This window comes from Jaculus jaculus, chromosome 10, assembly GCF_020740685.1.
Source record: "Jaculus jaculus isolate mJacJac1 chromosome 10, mJacJac1.mat.Y.cur, whole genome shotgun sequence".
NCBI lineage: Eukaryota > Metazoa > Chordata > Mammalia > Rodentia > Dipodidae > Jaculus > Jaculus jaculus.
The window spans coordinates 33,931,898-33,953,297 of NC_059111.1; the positions used below are offsets into that span (position 1 = coordinate 33,931,898).

The window sequence follows — 21,400 nt, forward strand, 5'->3', positions numbered from 1 at the left end:
TTGATTCCCCAGAGCCTCTGTTGTGCCTTCAACCTGGCCATCCTTTGTATCCCCAACCTCCCCAGCAGCTCTCATCTCAGTACCCTGGCTAGCTCAGAGCCTGTGGCTGGTCACATTCTTGGTGTCTTGATGTTTGTTGTAGACAGCTTCATATTTCTGGGATGAACAGCCAAACCAGGTAGTTTAGGAGAGGAAGGGGTTTATTTCAACCTGACAAATCCAGGGGGAAGTTCCATCAGTGGCAGGAGAAGCTGCTTCCATGTATCCAAGCAGAGAGAGACCATCTCCAACCAGCAAACACCAAAAGCAGCAACCAAGCCAGCAGCAGCAGGACCCCAGAGCTCAAACTGCTCTCTTAACACCTTTGGGCTGGAATTCAGATCTGCCCCTAGACACCTCAGGGATGGATCCCAGAATCCACTCTCAGTGACACCTCTTCCAGCCAGGCAGCTGGAAATCCAAATTATAAGCTTTAATAAAACACCTGAGCCTATGGGGGACATACATTCTAATTACCACAATGCTCTTGCTTCTTCTTGATTTGTATAAACCTGCTGTGCTCAAGGAAATGACACAAGAGCCCATGTGCAGTTCCAGTCTCTGTAGCCTCTCAGTGCTCACCCAGCACATCAGCACTCTAGAAGGTTGTGGTGCATTTAAGGTCACCTGAAAACACCCCTGATCCTTCATACTCTCCATTCTTTGCCTTTGTTCCTCACAACCCCTTGGTACAAAAAACTTGGGCTTCTGCTCCAGTCCCTTCATGCCGTATGTGCCCTCCTTCTTGTTCCCACTGTTAGTGTGGCCAAGAGCGGAGAGGATATGTGATCAGATGGCCAGTGGTCTTCTCAAAACAGTATGCCTGTTAACTCTTTGTGATAGAAACAATGGCTAGTTTTCAGAGACTCTCTATATAAGGAAATGTGTGCAGTTTCAAGACTGTTCAATATAACCTTATACTTTGTATTTAAAAGGTTGCTTAATATCATTTGTGTTTTCTGTTGCCTAGCATCGGCTAACACTTCTGTTTATGAACTGCCTTCTCCAATATTTGGTTTGCTGCCATTGCCGTCAGTCACCCATGGGTGAAAAGGCTGAGCCTATGGTCAAGTTATAGGCCCCGGTCATACAGCCCCTTGATAGAAAGCCAGGATTCCAGCCAGTCTGAGCCCACATCCTGTACTCATGATACTGGGGCACACTGACCCCAGACTAAATATCAGGTGTCCCTAGCTATAAATGTGTCTGAGCTTGTTGGTGGAAAGCCCCTGTGGAGAGACTGCCAGAGAACCCTTTGTCTAGAGTTGTAGTTTGTCACATCTACAATCTCACAGTTTATGCATCTGAAGGCACCAACAGTTTCAGTATTCCTACTTTTAATGCACTGTTTTTCCAAGTTTCTTTTTTTTAATGTACACTTAATATACACATTATTAGATCTGTGTTTAAAGACTGATTTCTCAATCATATGGCCTGTTACTAGTACACAGCATAGAAGAATACTGAAAAGGAAATTGTTAATGGTAGGTTTTGTGGTAATAGCTGTACACTGCTCCCTTAGCTGCTCAGTTACAGGCAGAGCCATCCCTGACTGACAGCTACTGAGTGACAACAGCTATGAATGGGAGCCCCGCACACCTAGACACCCAAATGGCTTGTGAGGCCAGCAGTGTTGAGCTTATAACCAAGAGTGGGCAAAGCCAGTGGTCCCTTTCTGGCTCCTTTTCATGTGCTCAGACCTGCTGGGACTCTGCTGTCCAGAACTCAGCTGACTGATAACAACCCAAGTGCTGTAAAGCATGCAGTCCTGGGCAAGAGGGGGGAACAGAGAAAAGAAAACTTGTTTCTCTTCAGGACAGAGGAGGTTCCATGAGGAGCAAAGATCAGCTGATCTGTTTGGGAGACAGGAGATAACCTTGTAGGTGTGGGGGATTCTGAAGAACAGGGACTGCTAAGCCATGTATAGCAAGCAGAGAAGCTCCAAGGAAAAGAGAATGTACCCTGGGTCCTTTGTCCTGAAAAATTTTTGTTTCTCCCAAAGACTAAGTGGATCTACATGTTGCATATTGTTTTTTATCTAAGTTTTTAAATTTAGAATGATGCTATATAGATTTTTCCATGTGTCCAGACAGCCTATTTTTTTAGATAACTATTTTTAAATTAATTAATTAATTTAAGGACAACAGACAGAGAGGAAAAGAGGCAGAGAGAGAGAATGGGCACATCAGGCCCTCCAGACACTGCAAACAAACTCCAGATGCATGTGCCACTTTGTGCATCTGGCTTACATGGGTACTGGGGAATCGAACCTCAAACTGGGATCCTTAGGCTTCACAGGCAAGTGCTTAACTGCTGAGCCATCTCTCCATCCCTAGATAGCCTACTTTTAATCCAATTGCTTTAAGTTTCATGGTTTAAATATTTCTCTGTTATTTACTGTATGTGGATATTATTTCCAGTTATTCCATATTATAAATTATACAATTGAACCAATTTTTACAGAGACCCTGCAAAAATTCAAATTTTTATAAAATTGGATTTATTGGCTCATTGTCTGATGAGTTTTCTGTGCCCTTCCCAGATTTTTCCTTGAGAAGAATAATTTATAGTGTTACCAGCTCCACCAAATAGTGGTTTTATGATCTTGTAAATTTTGTTCTCATCTGACAAGATGAGGTGTTACTGCGTAGCTATTCTATTTTTTCTAAAGCAAACATTGTGACAAATGTCACTTTGCACTTGGTATTGTTTCTAAAGACCTATTTATTCATCTTGCTGCCCATTTGTGGCACAGTGAGTACTGACTTTCCACTTTTATGTTAATGTAAAATACGTGAAAGATTTTAATTTCTAATTTGCTTTCTTGTTTTTAATATTCCTTACTCTTAGTCAGTAGATGCATTGGTATATAGGAAGTGTGTAAAGTACATTACTCTTAGAAATATAGGGGAGTATGAAGTATATTTCTCTGTAGTTGTATACAACCCTTATTTCCTGTCAGGTTTGAGCTGTCACAGGAGTGGGAAGTGCTATCCCATGTCATGGTGCAAAATCTAGAGGCAAATCAGCTCAGAGTGGCAGGGTACCTGACTGTCCTGCTAGGGCTGGCTGGGAATGTAGTAAACAATGCTGGAACTGATGGTGGAAAAATAGCAGCCTGTGGTAAATTTATCAAATCATATCAACAAACGTGCTGGAATTCAAAGCCAGGCAAATAGGGGCTGAAAATATGCTTCTGGGATTGGCTTACACTTTTGTCAGCCTACTATCTCCTTAAAGGGGCAAAGTAACTCCTCCAAGCAAATGAAACAGAGGCTGTCTCCCAGGCACCCTGCCACTGACTGCTGAGTCCTAGTGAACTCCTCAAAGATAAATGAAAATTGCTTAGAGTATGTGGACACTACAAACAAGAGGTCAATAGCAGTTCTTTCCTCGATCTTATTTTAAGGGTAGCATAGTTGCACAGGTACATGCCTTGGATGTGTATGCATGTGCACATATGTATGGGAAGAATATCCTTTGCAAAACGTATTTTTCCTGCAAACAATCTGTTTGTTTGTCTGGTCCCAGGAATAGAAATATCCTTGTATAGTCTAATCATCTTCTTAGATATGATTTTTAATTTAAGTACAATTTCTGAATGTTTTCTTTCTAGTCTCCAGAGAATGCAGAGGGCAAAGATGGAGCCAAACTAACTAAACCGGAGGTGAGTATGCCTTCAGTTTCTACCGAATTCTGGAAGTTGAAGTGTTTCATATTGTTAGAATTGTCTGCATGTGAAGGAATGCTATTATAAACCAGATTGCCGAGACTACATAAGCAGAGATATGATTCCCCTTGTGCAGGTCCCTTAGCTTAGGTACACTTCATCTGAGTACATTGTTGAGGCATTTTCCCATTTACTCTGTTGTTTAAATTTCTACCTGTTGATCCTGCTATCTATCAAAGTGGATGCTAAGAATTCCTTCTGGGCAGAGAGCAAGATAATAGATAAGTTCACAAAAAAAAAAAAAAAGAATCTGATTTTCATAACAAGAAATGAAAGGCAGTTGATGTCATAAATTTTGTGCTCCAGTGAGTAAATTATAAATTCCCTTTTAGATTCTATTCACCTAAGAGGATTCATCTTTAAAGTCAAAAACTATAAGTAGACAATATGTCAAAATATTAAAGTATTTTTTTAGTTAGGAAAACTCTGGCTAAGGAGATGTCTCAGCAGTTAAAGTCACTTGCTTGCAATGCTCCATTAGCCTGGGTTTGATTCTTCAGTGTACACATAAAGCCAGATGCACATAATGGCACATGTATCTAGAGTCCATTTGCAGACCCAAGAGGCCCTAGCATGCCTGTTTCACCCCCCTTCTCTCTCTCTTTCTCTCTCACATACATACACGCATGCAAGTAAACAAAATAAATAAATTGGGAAAACATATGGTATTGAGGTAACTGACTCATTAGGCAATGACTCAAAATGCTTTGTGTTAAGTATAGAAATCTTTTAAAAGGTTAGGAATTGGGAAGACAGGTACACATTTGGACCTTTGTGGTATATTATGGGCATCAAAAAAGAGATGACTTAAAACATGGAACATGAGATGTAGTTCTGATGACAGCTATTTCCCTTTATAGAGCTTTTCAGTGTGTGGGAAACTGACTCTTATACTTGAACTTAGAAACTAAAAGGGGTCATGAGAGAGACAAAAACAATATCCAGCTACAGATTCTTTGATGGGGTGATTTATGTTATGGTTAATAATTCAGAGGAGTTTGCCATGATACCAAAATCCCTTCAGGAGCTCATTCCTCCAACTAGAAAATCTTTGACAGAAACTATAAAGAAGTAATTTAAAAGTAAAACAAACACAGCCACCTGCCCTTGTCATTTATGTGTTAGCAGTTAACTGTTAGCAATTTAGAATAATCATGACATTTGTAATCCAAAGTCAAGCCACCACACACATGCTAGAACCAATAAAAAAATGACAAGACATAATTTTTAGAACAGTTTGTGAATGGTGTAACTAACCTTCCTTCATGGTTTTAGATTTGGACACTGAAAAAAAGAATTTCCCCTTGAGGGCTGACATTTAAGTTGATCAGTCAGTCAGAAAGCCTAGAGGCTCAGTACACATTCAGGAGGTGTTTGGTATAGAACATCTTCCCGCTCCCTGTGTGCTAGAAGCAAAGCAGCCTGGTTAGAATATATGTAGAAGTCACATGTATTCTGCTTGTGTGACTGTCTTACGTATGTTGCTAGCTCAAGGATTTTTAGTCTTCATATTTCTTGTGGTTTATTGTGTTGTTTCTACATATTTTGTGTATTTTTATATTCTTATTAGCAAAAATATTTTCTAGGTAATACTCCTTACCTGTCATTTAAGTGAAGTCCAGATGCAAACATACTATGTGTCTCCAGGCCATCAGCATATATGTTTGAAATTTGCAATGGTCAGTTAGCTAGTGGCATATTGTTAAAAGCTATTGACTGGGGCTGGAGAGATGGCTTAGTGGTTAAGGTGCTTGCTTGCAAAGCCTAAAGACCCACGTTCGACTCTCTAGGTCCTACATAAGCCAGATGCAAGGTGACACTAGTGCGCAAGTTCACACATGCACATTACATGGTGCACACGTGTGAGTTCGATTACAGGTGCTGGAGGTCTTGATGCACCAATTCTCTCCCTCCCTCCTTCCCCCTCCCCCCCCCCTCTCTCTCTCTGTCTCTCTGTCTCTCTCTCCCCAGTCATAAAAAAAAGGCCAGTCTGTTGGGCTTGCCTCAAAAAAAAAAAAAAAAATCTGTTGACTGATTTTTTTCCATTGAATTGAAATTCACTTCAAACTGAATTTCAGTTTTGTCATTAAGTATGCATAGACCTGATTATGACGAGTATGTCACAGTGACAGAAGGAGAGCTTCCTTTGACAGTTACCCAGCATTGCTGTGTACTTGAGAGCATTGTGCAGAGTAAAGTACTTCAGGAGACTTGGATAATCACTGGTGTACAAAATAAGTTAGAATCATTCTTCTGGAGCTTACAAAGCCCCTTCATGTTCATTATTTCACCTGCTGTGTACAAAAACCCTAAAACACATTCCTTTCTTCTCCTTTTTGGGGTGCTACTGGTAGAAAGTAGGACCTTTCACATGCTCAGTTCATGCTTTACCTCTGAACCACGTCCATAGCCCCAGATTCCTTCCTTAAAAAATGTATGAGCACTTGTAGATACTTCAAGCCCTGAAAAATCAGCAAAAATATTTACCATAATGGAGCTGCCATTTTAGTGGGGGAAAATGAATAAGTTTAAATCATTGGATGTTTGCTATAAATAAATAAATCAGGGAAAAGGAAGAAAAAAACGTCAGGCACTGATAGGCAAATGTGATTATCCTTGCATCACTCAAGCAACAGTCTTCTCAGAGAAATAATGTGATTTTCCACATTATTTCTGCAAATTACCAGTAGCAGAACCAGGAAAGACGTCTGGTCTCCTGACCCCATGCTCCTTTTGCTACAGTCATAGAATTGTGTCATCCAGGTTCCTCTTCCTGGTCTTCTTCATTTACCCCAACAAAACTGTCATGTACGTATTTCCTTGTTCCCTAGTTTTGAAAAGAAGGCAGTTAAAAACTTAACTTCCCATTAGGTTTTGAGAATTCAAAGCAACTCGACTCCTAAGTTTTGCTTTAAAATTATATGGTGAGGCTCAGATGCAAAAAGACATTTTGTGGGAGTAAGAATACTTTCAAAGTTTGTACATTTGAAGCAAAAGCGATCCTACTAGAATGCAATTCTCCCTCTGAACTGTGCCATTGTGAGACAGACTTGAAGGCTGCTTTGCAAGCGGGGTAGCAAGATAGACTCCATGTCTTTCAGAATTGCCTTCATTGGATGTTTCTCCTATCAAGGGATAAGCAGTGAGTTAATGAATGCTTACTGGGTCACTCTAATGTTCCCAGAACCAACAACCTATGGTGAAAACCCTCACATTTATCCTGACACTCTCATGGTGACCTGTCACTGTGAAAACCTGTCTTCCCTTTCTGAGAATCATTCCTTTGACCACTTTCCTGAAGGTTTCATACTTACTCAGCAAATCAAGAGCTTAATATCTTTTTTTCCCTTTACCCTACTCCACCAGGCTATCTTGAACAAATACTTCAAATGCTGGTGTTTCAAAGTGGAATAAACAGCAGACTAGCCTGTACATTGCCAATAAACTTAGCCCAGTCATGTGTACATTGTGAGGCTGTGAAAGTGGATGGGACGTTCCAGGAAGACATCCATGCTTGCATGCATAAGCAGTATGCTGACAGAGTGAAAGGTTGGTCTCAGCCTTCGCCCTGTGCAATGAAAACAAAAATCTCCTATGATGATTACTGAAAAGGAAGTTTCAGTAAGTCTCTTTTTATGACGTAGAAGAGCTGGTAAATTTTAGGCTCGTATAGTAAAGCATATACTGTTTAGAGTCTGGCTGGTTTGGATAGCCTATAGAAGGGAATTGCTTTTTGTTTCAATTTCCTAAGCATTTTTATTTTGGAACTCTTGTTCTGAACCTGAATTAAGACATTTGGATCAAACAGCTGGAAGCCCTATGGAGCTGTGCTATGATTGGAACGTCTTTCTGGAAATCCCAAAAGGCTTTCTGTCATTTCTCAGCCTATTTAACATGTTCAAGTGCCTGCCTGGAGAGGCAAGGACAGGAGCAAGAATGTCGCAGTTGGGGAATATTTCACTTTTTTCTGGCCTCTCTTTAATAAGATTTTGCGAAGAACAACTGGTAATGGGCAGTTTTGTTGAATGGCTAACATTCTATAAATAAGTAGCTTTCTCCTTTCTGGTGCTTCTTTCATTTACTGCAGGTCCCTGCTAGGCATTGGTGCTACTGAAATAGAGAGAGAGTGGTGCTGTTGGGGATTCAGATATGAGACAGATGAGGTGAAGCGCGAGGTAAAGCCATCACAGTGCACATACGTGAGCAGCCAACCAGACAGGCATTCTCTTCCCACCAGAGGCTGCTGCTTTTCCCCTTGGGGGGGTGTCATGGAGGGGGTCTCTCTGAAGGCCACACAGAGGCTTTAATCTCTGGTGTTGACTAGTGGGTGCTCCAGCACTCTGAAAGCACTCAGAAAGCACACTGAAGAAGCACAGGATGTTTACTTATTGGGCAGTTGTAGTGATAGTTGCCTTTCTTCAGTGATAACCAATTCATGTGACCGACCATCCCCAGAAAGGCACTTAAGGATTCAAATCATGATTCCTAAGGACTTGTGGGTGTGTCACCATGAATGCGCCTGTGATAATCACAGCAGGCACAGTGCTTCCTGTGGAGAATCTGACCCACGCTCTCCTGCTCTCCTCCCCCCGGCTAGCCCACTGGGCTGTGTTGTGAGCTGTGTGCTGACTACTACATGCTTTTCTGGGAGGTGACTCTATGCCATTCAACTGCTTAACCTGCATGCCATCCTATTCTCTGGGCTGGCTGACCTAAGTCCACGTCAGATCTTCCCCCAAGACCCTCAAGGTTAAAATATTCATAGAGACTCTGGCCCTTCCTTTCCTTCTGTTTAAAGAAGATGAGTTTACCTTCTCTGGCTATTTTGAGATGGTGAACAATATTTCTTAAAGTTTGGCCTGACTGGCTGACATAGACTGACCTCAACATGGCTTCAAGAATTTCCACAGTTTTTCTCATCATGATGTGGATTCCCACTGACCATTTCTTGCTGACCTCCTTAAGCAAGATTACCTGAAACATTTAAGCAATAATAATGTGTCAGTATTTACATAAACCAACATGGATGGGGGAAAGCTTGAAGTCATTTATTCACCAGCTGTTCTTTGAATTGTACTGTGTTGAGTAGTCCACTATTCTGCTAGAGATTAGTAAGTAAGTGAAACAGACAAAACGGGGGAAGTATTCATTTGCAAAGAACGTTAATTGTAGTTTCAGAATGTGAAGTCCCTAGAGGAGCTGGCTTCTGTTGAGTAGCAAGTAGAACATCAATGCTGTGTGACGTTGTTAACATGCCCAGGACAGGCCTGTCAGCTACATTTCCTTTACCATGTCATTGGCTCTCAACCTGCATAATCCTTGAAGAAAGCATTTCATGAAAAAATAACCTCCAAATTCAACCTTCTGAGCTTTGACATTAAAGATTAGTGAACATATATGCTTTTGGTAGATGAGTGTTTATTTTGTTTGAGGTTAAAAAAATTCTTATTAACTATTTGGCATTTATAGTCACTCTATTTTATAGCATAGCACAGGTGAGGAAATACTACTGGTTTCTATGCAGTTACATAAGTCTCTACTTTTATTAACTTACAGATTTTGGTTACATTTTAAGGAACAAGAGTAAGACTGGAGACCATTTATTTTGTTTTAATTTTGACACTTTCATAATGTAATATATTTTTGTCTTAGTTCCCCAATTTACTTATTTTATCCCCCTTCCCTCTCACTAAAGCTCTTTTCTTTTCTTCCCAATCAATCCTCTTCCTAATTTCATGGGGGTTTTTTTTGTTTTGTTTTGTTTTGTTTTGTTTTTGACTCACTGAGTTAAACCAGGGCTGCTTGGATGCTCATGAATAGGAGGATCTTTACTGGAGAATGGGCAACTTAGCAGTGGCTACACATTATAGAATATGATGACTCCCCCTCTCCCAGCAATTGTTAGCTGCCATTAGCTACCATGGGAGGTACATGATCTCACGAAACTTTCCCCCATCATGTTGAGTATTGACAGGTTCAGTTTGTGCAGGAAACCACAGCTATTGGCTATACCATATCCAGAAAACAGCATTCCACAGCCCTCGTCCCCTCCTCCCTCTCTTTCCTTCTATCCATATCCTATTCTCTAAGGTTCCCTGAGCCTTGGAGTGGGGTGGTTGCGGTGTCCTAAGTACACAGTTGTTACTTACTATTGGCAGATTGTCAGCTATTTATGTCTGTGTTAACCTCTGTCCATTGCAAAAAAGAAACATCTGTGATTGAGACTAAGAGCAGTCCTAATCTATGGGAACATAGATATTTAGAAGGTAGCTTGACATGTGTCTGTTTAGCATAATAAAAAATAGTAGGTTCCCACCTAAGACCTTTGTTCCTAGCTACAGGCTTTTGGCTAAGTTTATAGTACCAGGCATAACTTCCTTCCTATGGATCAGGAATCAAATCCAATCAAAAGGTGATTTGTTATTCCCATTAATATTCATGCTTCTAACGCATAAGTGGGCACATTTTGCCTGGTAGGTTGGTTGTGGGTTGTGGAGTACACAGGGTCCATAGCTGGATAGGACTCTTGAGGACTTTTCTCCTCTAGCAACTCACATCATACCTTCTGGCACCAGGACAGCTTGCTGGCAGTGAAGAAACTTCCAGCTCAGTACTAGCCCAGTTCCTCTGAGGCCCACAGCCAAAGTATAAAGTTTCTTCAGCATTGAGGACTTAGAATCTAGTTGTGGTGGGCAACCAAGAACAATGAAAATAGCCTATATTGTTTTAGGGGCCTCTGTAGCTAGAGGCCACTTCTTAAGGTACTTCAATGGTCCTACTGCCAACTTGATAATAAGAGATTATAGTTTAGGATGGTCAGAATTTTTTTTTATTTTTCTTTTCTTTCCCTTCGCACTCTCAATTAGGAAAGGCCTACACCTCTTATTTGTATGTGGACCTGTGCATATATACATGTCTATTTGCATAAAGATGCCATCTCTCAGATACCACCCACCTTTGTGGAGGCAAGCTTTCTCAACAGCCGGGAGTTCTCCAAGTAGGCTAGACTGGCTGGCCAGTGAGGCCCATGTGTTTGCCTGTTTCCATCTCCCCTGTGCTGGGATTACAAACATTGGTGGCCTCCACGCCTGACAATTTTACATGTTTCCTGGGGATCAAACTCATGTCTTCATGTTTGCACAGTAAGCACTTACTGCCTGAGCTGTCTCTCCAGCACCTTGGCCTACATCGCTTGAGAAACACTCTCTGAAGTATCCACAGGACTTGGCAGGTGTTTCACTGTGCTGATCTGGAGAGTGTGATGTGGCGTCATACGTTTTTTCTTTTGACAAAGCAAGATATATGTAGAATTAATTTTCAAAATCAACGTGGTTGTGCATAATTACAAAAACATATTTTTCTATTCCTTTTGTAGCCTACAAGACGCTCTGCCAGATTGTCAGCAGTAAGTACCTCAGAGGCCCTTTGATTCTGTTTCTCATGTGTTCCCTTTGTCCAAAGCAAAGCCATGAAGGGGGGGATTAGGTGATATTTTCCTTGAGTTTGCTTCGCTTTTAAAAATTACTTGGGGGCAACAACTTCTAGCAAACTGAATCTCTGTAGCCAAGCAATTGACTTGAACACACGTCAGTGAATGGCTGTCCGGTGAAGCCCATGAAGATTGGCATTGCTATGTATTTGAGATGAAGTAAGTGCATTAAGCAAACCTCGTCTTCAAATTCTGTTTCTGTTATTCTGAATTGACTTGGAATGCTGATTTTCTGTCCACAACCCATTCTTCAGAATATTTTATTCCTATATCAGAATATTCCTAAAGTTCTCTAAATCTTGAGCTACATTCCAAACCTTGAATGCCTGTGAGAAAGTGATAATTCTGCTTTGTCACTGGGATCTCCCACTGGAGATAAGAATTAGAACAGAGCAGGATGGGCAGGGGAGGCTCCTTCTTACCAGTCTGAATGTGCTTCTTGCTGGCTTCTGTCTGTTCCATTTCTCATCTTCCTCATTCTACCAGTAAACAGACCAATCTGACTCTGGTAGAAGATTCATACAGTCTTAATGTGTCCCCTGAGAAGGTAGGAGGCACTGGCATCTTGGCTGACAGCAAACACCTCATCCTGCATGTCACAGACCCTGCAGGCATGACTTGTACCCTCAGCCATGCATGTGCATAGAAGTGGGCATTCATGCCTTTCATGAGTTGAGAAGTGTTTTACATGAGTCCATAAAACATTACAAGCAAAAGTCAGCAGAGCTTGGCATGGTGGCACACGTCTTTAATCCCAGCACTTGGGAGGCAGAGGTGGGAGGATCACCATAAATTTGAGGCCACCCTGAGACTACATAGTGAATTCCAAGTCTGCCTGCGCTAGAGCAAGACCCTACCTCAAAAAAATATATAAATAAATAAAAAAGCAGAAAGACTAAAGAGCTATTGTAAATCTCTAGCCCATTAAGGGCATGGCCCCTGTGAGTTAAAGGAACTCATAATTTAAAAGAAGGCTTTTCCTGAGTGCCTGGAACCAGAAATATAAGCCTCTTTCACTGAGTATTTCCTATGGTGTAACCATAGCCTCATCTGAAGCCAGAAGATTAGACTATAAAACCTCCTTTCTCTGAATCAAGGTGAAAGATCTATCTCATAGGAAATATCAAAGGTAATTATTTGATGAAAATCAAGAAAATGCATATATTAATAAGACACAGAATAACAAATTTTTAAGTCATCAAACTTAGGAGCCATAGAAACTCCTATACTTGGGGAGGAGCCTGCAGACTTAGCAGGGTAAAATCACCAATGAAGACATTTCTTATTTTCCAAGACTGACCTGTAACTCACTCTGTAGTGCAGGCTGGTTTCAAACACAGAAGGGCTGAGTGTGGTGGTGCACGCCTTTAATCCTAGCACTTAGGAGGCAGAGGTAGGTGGATTCCCGGGAGTTCAGAACCACCCTGAGACTACATAGCAAATTCCAGTTCAGCCTGGGCTACCGCGAGACCCTACCTCAAAAAACAAAACAAGACAAACTTACAGAAGGGCTGGAGAGATAGCTTAGTAATTAAGGCATTTGCCTGCAAAGCCTAAGAACCCAGGTTCTATTCCCCAGTACCCACATAAGCCAAATTCACAAGGTCGTGCATTTGTCTAGAGTTTGTTTGCAGTGGCTGGAGGCCCTGCTGTTCCCATTCTCCACCCCCCAATAAATACATTAATTAAATTAAATTAAATCTTACAGATATCTCCTGTCTCAGACTCCTGAGTAAGAGGAATTATAGGCAAGTACCACTAGCCTACCTTGAAAGGTCGGTCATTCCTAACAAACAACTTCCAGAACTGATCTAATCTCCAAGTTCACTCTATACCCTTGATGAAAAGGGATAGATTTGTTCTGAACCTTGAATCTCTTAGTGTTGCTGAGAAGTGGGCATTTAGAAGATCTTCACAGGGGAGATATTCTTCTCATCCCAGAAGAAATGGACACTTTTTTTTCTAGCTCTATGAGAGAAATATTTGTCTTATAGTACCTGGAGTACCTGTGTCTTAAACTGGTTCTCTTGCCCAACATCCCCATGTGGTACTTGGTCTCAGGCCCTTGGGCTGGGGGGGGGGTGCATCCTGGGACAAGCAGGACCATGACCATAGCCTTGGACATTGCTCACTGGATATACAGAAGACCACACAAGACAGGAAGAAAATTGTTTCCTAGAGGGTGAAAAATCTTAGATTTCCAGGGTCAACAGGCACTATAGTCACATTCTTAATATAAATCTCTGGAGATGAATGAGCCCAGTGTCTTGGTGGCATAGATTCTTACCATGAACCGATCATGTTGAAGAGGAAACAGGAAGATGCCTGGTTGCAGACCCTGAAATCTGTGTCCAAAGGGTGGTATCTAAACGCAGCTTGGAAAGCCTTCACCGACCATGCAGTCTTGGTGGCCTATGGGCTTTTGCTATAGGGCTACTGTGATTTTTACCCTTTGGAGAAGGCCAGCAGGACAGAATGCATGGAGACATTTGGCCAAAGGGTTGGTGTCATTCCTCTGTCCTGTGCAGCGATAAATGGAAGTATAGAGAGTTTAGTGAGAAGCTTCTATCTGACCCCAAAAGCTGTCCTGGATGGGGCTAATGAGTGGGTGTTTCCTTCCCACCTTCCATTCTCTTGTGAACCTAGGATGAAAACAGTTAGGAAATGTTGAGATCTGTATACAGTTACCCAATGCAAGGACGAGTTTCAGGTGAACAAAGCACAGGACTGGTGGCTGTCCCTTTCAGTCCTTGTGTGTTCCTTTGGGTACTCCTGAACCAGGGTTTCAGTATCTCTAAAATTTAAATTGCCTTTGCAGAAACCTGCTCCACCAAAACCTGAGCCTAAACCAAGAAAAACATCTGCTAAGGTAAGAGGTATTCCCCCTCTTTCCCACCTTTGACTTTCAAACAATGAATAAATTATAATTCCATATCCAAAAATCATCCAAGGAAAGATCATGTTTAATGATTTAAGCTAAAATGTACTGACCAGAAAGCCATTACCACTGTTATGGGCTTTCTTTAAAGACATAAAGCACTGTTTTATGTGTTAGCAGGAATGTGTTTTCCATTTGGTCAATGAGGCGCAGGAGGCTGAGCAGGTTGCTCGGAGAAGCACCATATCAGGGGGCTGGAAGCTTCCTCAGAACATGCGGTTCACGGCATGTTCGTGTGGGTGAACCTAGGCCTGGCAGCTGCCCCCAAGGCCAGCAGTCAAGGGAGGGGTTTCCAACCTCACAAAGCTGCCCGTTGATCAGTATGATCATGAATACAAACAAACCATGAACACTAGCCCTGTGACTCTGACAGAAGCTGTTCTGACTGCCTTACTCCTGTAGCCCTCACCTCAACCCTATGGAGTTAGATCTGAACATCCTACTTTAGATACAAATATTCTATTTTGTAGATGAGGAAACTATAGTGAATGATTACCAAGAAACTTCCCTAAAGTGGCTTTTCTGCACTACATCATCCTTTGTGTATTGTTTGAAATTGTGTGTAGGGGTGTGAGTTCATGATTTCAGAAGCAGAGGTCTCTACTTGTGGCTTGGTCTTAAAATTACCTTTTCTTCATTTGGGTCTTCAGTTATATGCATTCTAGTCATGCAGGCTACCTGAAGGGTCCCATCAGAAAGTGGGAGCCAAAGCCCCCTCCCCTTTTGAGCGTCTCCCAAGGCCTGCTTCCTTCAGCAGCATACTGATGCTCTTTACTGCAGTCACTTGTCATCCTGGTAGAAATGTGGCTCCAGAGAGGCCCATGAGGGTGGCCAGCTCATTTCTCACAGAAGGGACTGACTGTGTGACAGACTTTCCAAGCAGCCTGTTACCTTGTTAATGGAAATGCAGAGTAAGCCAGAAATACTGGGTTCCCATTCTCCCCTGAAGACCACTGTGGTGGCAAGTGTTCTATTTCTATTTCTATTTATTGTGTTCCAAGTGGCTCATTGACTTTAGCTAGCATCACTCTATGTCTAACTGCTCCTTCTTTGTGCTTTGATCTTCCGTTAGAAAGAACCTGGAACAGAGATTAGCAGAGGCGGTAAAGGGAAGAAAGAGGAAACGCAGGAAGCTGGACAGGAAGGTACTGCACCATCTGAAAATGGTGAAACTAAGGCTGAAGAGGTACTTTCCATAAATACCTCCCACTGACCGAATCAGTGTCTGAAAGAAATTGCTAGATCCTTCAGCCCATGGTAGCATGTTCATAATGTCTCTTTTTATTGCCTGGAATGTTATTGCAGATCCACATCTCTCGCTCAACTGTTAATGTCTCAGCCTCCAGAAGTACCCCTCCCAGCACACTGTCAGTAAAGGGGCAGATTGAAACAGTGAGCGTGAAGGGTATGTGTGCAGTGACTAGAATCAGATAGTGTGTGTGTCTTATCATGAGCAGTGCAGCATGCAGGTAAGGCTACTATAAGAAAGTAAGTGTGCTGAAGTGTTGGCATAGCGCATGCCTGCCTTGTCTGCTTTCCTCTCTGAATTGAGGTAGGTTGCATAGCAGAGCTGGAAAAAAATATTGCAGATGTTCAAAAGTGTGTTTGTGGTTAGAGTAGTTGTGGTAACTGTATATGTTTTTAATATGTTGGTTTTTTCTTTCTTTTTTACAGGCACAGAAAACTGAACCTATAGTTAACAGGGGAGACTGAATTGTCATGAAAAATTGGGGTTGATTTTATGTACCTCTTGGAACAACTTTTAAGAGCTATTTTTACCAAGTATTTTGTAAATGCTAATTTTTTAGGACTCTACTAGTTGACACAAAATATATATAAAGATGGACATCTTGCCCTCTTATAGTCATGCTTTTTTGAAATTTCCACCAGCTTCAAGTAAAATATTATCAGTTTAATATTGGAAGCTTTGTGTATAATCATTTCAGCATCCCACACCCTTGCTTTAAAAATTCAGTCCTGTGTATAGTGTGGTGTTTTCACTGTGCAGTTTTGAATTTTCCATGCTGTTTCTCTAGAGCAATAATCAGTGGTGCTTTTGTACCTAAGTTTTCTGTGATTTTAATGAAATATGGATAGTTGTGGCCACCTGCTGACTGTGGTTTAAAATAAAAGGTTTTCTTGATGCAGAATACCTGCCCTTTTGTAGCTTTATAAAGTTTAAGGAGCGTTCCATTTTATTATTGCCGATGACTTTATAAAGAATTCTAGAGTCAGCACCATGATAATACCTCTCAAAAGGGGAACAGGATTGTTTCCCCAATTTTCTGATCCTTAACATTGTTGTCATTTTAATAAAGTGTTTGTGACCACTAGTGAAGAATCTAACATATAACTCACTTCATAACAAGAGTGACTGGCATATGTAGTAAAAGTTAGTAAAATACTAATGTTTTAGAAAGTTCTTAGAAACAAAACAGAGTTCTACTAAACTATAGCTAGAAGGAAGAAAATAACATACGTTCCCACCTTGAAAATCTCCCACTTCTAATGCAGCACTAGATCATATTGACACTGAAGGGCTTTTCCATTTGATAGGCTCCCAGGCTGTGAGAGCTGTGCACCTCTCATAGCCACTCTGCAGCTTGTGTCAGCCCAGGAAAGAGTTACAGTGAGTTATTGAGAGCTTCTTCCAGAAGAGAAAATGGGAGTGTGTGACATCCTGGAAGGGGAGAATCCAGGATTCATCGTTTCATCTTTTCATCATCTTCATCTTGTTATTTGCCTATGGAATGACATGACAGTTGTGGAAAGGGAGGAGTTATTCTCTAGACAAAGTTTTTTAGGTTCTCCACAAGTGAGCACCCTGGGAAAGCTGAATGCTGGGCATTCTGCTTGGATGGACATGCACATCTTTTAGAGTGAAGAGTAATAGCTGCATTGCTCAGGGACTCACGGCAGCTTAAATGCCTGTATGTTGTCATCATCAACAAAACAAGATCCCTCCTCTAGTATATATTTTGAGGCTAAGCATTTGAACTTGTGTCATTGTCCCAAGTCTGTCAGTTGCTTACATTGTATGACATTACCATATCTATTTTCCTTGGCTTCTTGTTATGAAATGTACCTTATGTCATGCTAAAAACCACTTTCCCCTCAGGGAAAAGCATCTGGTATCCTGTGACTGCTTTACAAAAAATATGTTCAATATTCTGTTAATACACAATTGAAGTGCATTGCTGGTTGCTGTCCTATCAAAATTGTACTAGAATCTCCATCAGTTTACATGTTAGGAATTATGAGTGATTTTAGGAAATATCAGATGCTACCATAATTCATAAAGCAAGAAGTTTAAAAAAATCTTCCTTTCCCCATTTCCATATGTCAGAAGCAATTGCTGTGTATGTGTAGGACGCATATATGTGCACATGCAGGTCATGTTTTTTTAAAAGAAATTTATTTATCTGAGAGAGAGAGAAGGAGAGAATGGATATGCCAGGGCCTCTGGCCACTGCAAACAAATTCCGGATGTGTGTACCCTCTTGTACATCTGACTTATGTGGGTCCTGGAGAATTGAACCAGAATCCTTTGGCTTTGCAGACAAACTCCTAAACCGCTAAGCAGTCTCTCCAGCCCACATGTCATTTTTAAAAGAAGGACTCATACTATGTTTGAATGGACTCAACCAATAAAATACAGCTGGAGACACTTTGCACCTGCATATCTGATATGGTGGTATTGCTAATGAGATGGCAGTCTACATGCTTCACATGAAGCTTTGCCTACTTACATGTTTCTGCTCAACTCAGTAATTTCCCAGAAATGGAATGACTAAATCAAAGGAAATGTACATTTGACATTTTGACAACTGCCAAAAAAGTCACTCCAGTTTCCATCCCCATCAACTGCACATGAACACTGTGTCTTCCTGCCTTTTCCAGCTCTTGCATTTTGGCCAAATTATTATAATAGAAATATCTCTGTTTTAATTTTAAATTTATTTCAATGCTAGTAATACTGAATTTTCCTGATGTTTAATGGTCATCTGAATTTCTTCTGCAAATTTTGTTTTTTCCTATTTTTTGAGAAGTTACTGTGTTTTAAATCATTGTTCATAATAACCATTAATGCCATTACTTTTATTTCAGGCATAAAACAACAATTCTGTGTCACCCACTGGTATATGTCTGTTTAAGTACATGACTGTCATTAGTGCCTCGCTGAAGCTCACACATGTGACTACTATAGAATGACAGTTACTCAAAATGACCTTGGGGCTGCAGACTGGTTCCCTAGAACCTGAAGGACCCAAAGAGACAGAGCTAAGAGGAAGGACCTGCCTGTGCCACGTGCATGATGGAGTAGTGCACACCCTCGGTGCACCACTACCCCGTAGATACTTACATATGTTGAAAGAGCCCCTCTTCTCCATGCTGGTTTGCTCTGCAGGGAATCATGCTATCCCTATGAATCCACAATGACAAAGTCACACAGCACCTCCTGTGGTAGAATAGGACTACCTGTACAATCTAGAGTGGTGCCCTGCACACTGAAAATTCTCCTTTAAGGTTTCCCAGAAGGTCCTGGGACAGGTAGATGCATCAGAAGCACCTGGCTCTGACACTCCCAACTCTATGTTCTGTGATACAGTAGCCTAAACCAAAAGTCAAATACGTTGGTCTGACAACAAATAAGCCATCTCCTTGTGCACTAATATCATCAATTCATTTGAGTAAGACAGGAAATGGAGGTTTCTTTCTGTCCCCAAGTTTCAGGAGATTTAGCTCTCTTGGTTACAGGTACAATGCTGTCCCTTGGGTTGCTGAATGAACACATGAGAAAAGCCATCCTCATTCTAGATAATCATGTTAATGTGTTTTTGATTTTTTTCTTGGAAATTAATTCTAAACTTTCATTATTTTCTATCAGTTTATTCTAAACATTGATTTTTAAATCTCAGGATATTATATTGATCAACATAATAACCAGAATTATCTCATGCCTTTTAATAAGCACTTTATATGAATTGTCAGTTTGGGGAAACAAATTTATGAATTTTTATTAATATTTTTATTTATTTATTTGAGAGAGAGAGAAAGAGATAGAGAGGGAGAATGGGTGAACCAGGGCCTCCTGACACTGCAAACGAATTCCAGATGCATGCATGCGCCACTTTGTGCATCTGACTTTACCTGAGTACTAGGGAATAGAACCTGGGTCATTAGGCTTTGGAGTCAAGTGCCTTAACCATTGAACCATCTCTCCAGCCTAATTAATTAATTCTTTAATAGCATGTCCTATCCCCACAGTAAAAATAAGCCAGGCTTTCCACATTGGATGGAAGCTCTGGCTCACACCTGTGTTATGCAACACTTCTACGGGATGACAGAGAGTCCAATCTAATATTTGCATGTAAAACTTTCTGACCTTAAACTGAGTACTAATTTCTCAGGAGAGACACCAAAAGCACAAGAAATCAAATAAAAGTTAAGTTGGATGACATCAGAATTCAAAACTGTTAGGAAAATAAAGATAATCCACAGAATAGGGGGAAATGTTTTCAAATCATCTACCTAAGGGTTTAGATTCTAGAAGTGTGTGTGTTACATAAAACTGAGAAGACAACTTTTTAAACATTTTATTTATTTATTTGACAAAGAAAGGGGGCAGAGAGAGAGAATGGGTGCACCAGGGCCTCCAGCCAGTGCAAATGAACTCCAGACTCGTGCACCCACTTGTGCTTCTGGCTAACGAGGGTCCTAGGGAATTGAACCTGGTTCCTTTGGCTTTTCAGGCAAACGCCTTAACTGCTAAGCCAACCCTCCAGCCTAAGAAGACAATTTTTAAAATATGAAGATTTCCTGAGTGAATATTTTCTAAAACACTGGACACAAGCACCAGATGAGATAGTCAGCATCATCAGTCTCTAGGAAATGCAGCTCAAAACTAATGAAATAAGCTCACAGCACTGGAGGGGTTTATGAGTACAAGGAAAATAGCACATGTTGGAGAGAGGGCAGAGAAACATGAGCATTGTTGCTGGTGGGGTGTATAAAATGCTATAGCCACTTTGGAAATCAGTCAGCTCCTCAGAAAGTTAAACATTGATTTATCATCCATAAGTGCAGCTCCTGGATCTAGACTAAAGAGGACTGGGCTTGAGCATTGATAACAGTACATTACATTGTAAGCTTATTAGCAGAAACAATCCACTTGTTTCTCAGTTAATAAATAGATTAAAGATAAAGTCCATGCAATGGAATATTATTCAGCCAGAAAGAAGAATGGAGCATGCTGAAAATACTATGCCAGGTAAAAGAAGGGACACATAAAAGGTTACATACTGTTTCCATTTATATAAAGTACTGAGAATATATGGCCCACGTCTATGTCCATGCCATGCTGAACATGCCAGATCCTGCCTGATCTTAGAAACTAAGCAAGGTTGAGCCTGGTTAGTACTTGGATGGGAGAATATATGACCCACAGGAAGGCAAGGGGCCCCACGTTCTGGAGGCTGGGGAAGAAAAATGGAGAGTGATTGCTCATAGGTGCAGAGTATTTTGAGGAATGATGGAAATACATAATTGAAGATGTTTGCACAGCTATTAAGTATATTAATAGCCACTGGCTGATACTTTCATCATCAATATTTATCTTTTATTAGGCACTGAAAGCATAAGACACTGAGTCAGGAGACTTAGGTTAAGGCCCAGCACTACTTCCCAGTAATTGTGTGAACATAGGTCTTTTAACTTCTACTCTCAATTTTCTTATCTCTAAAATACAGGTAATATCTACATGACAAAGTCCTTAGGATTGAATATTAAGAGTCGCTGTGAAATCAGCTGGTGCAGCACCTAAAATACAAGTGATTTTCTATAAACATCAATTGAACTGGAATTGGATGAGTTCACATGGTTTTGTGAGATCTGAGATGATGATGTTCAGCAGATCAGTTCTAGGTCAGTGTCTCCTTTGACCAGTGTGAAGAGAAAACTTGTGCTTCACTTAAATGGCAGGGGCAGGAGGACAGTGAGGTACATGATCAACATACAGTCTATACATGCACAAAGCTTGAAAAAATGAATTAATTTGAAAAAGTGTTATAGGCTGGGGACATGGCTCAGTGGATAAAGAAGTTGCCACACAGGCATAAGTACCCTGAGACTACAGGGTGAATTCCAGGTCAGCCTGGGCTAGACTGAGACCCTATTTCAAAAATCCCCCCCAAAAAAGTGGGTT

The 21,400-nt window shown here is 41.0% G+C and overlaps 1 protein-coding gene across 1 annotated transcript in view; it reads left to right on the plus strand.

Annotated features, from left to right (window-relative positions):
* Positions 1-16,346, plus strand: part of Hmgn3 (high mobility group nucleosomal binding domain 3) — a 35,194-nt gene extending 18,848 nt beyond the window's left edge. Inside the window, exons 2-6 of the mRNA XM_045160044.1 lie at positions 3,656-3,706; positions 11,145-11,174; positions 14,077-14,127; positions 15,269-15,382; positions 15,871-16,346. Of these exons, the coding sequence (XP_045015979.1) occupies positions 3,656-3,706; positions 11,145-11,174; positions 14,077-14,127; positions 15,269-15,382; positions 15,871-15,909 (285 nt within the window). The 3' untranslated portion in view covers positions 15,910-16,346. The remainder of the gene's footprint in view (positions 1-3,655; positions 3,707-11,144; positions 11,175-14,076; positions 14,128-15,268; positions 15,383-15,870) is intronic.
* Positions 16,347-21,400: the final 5,054 nt, after the last annotated feature.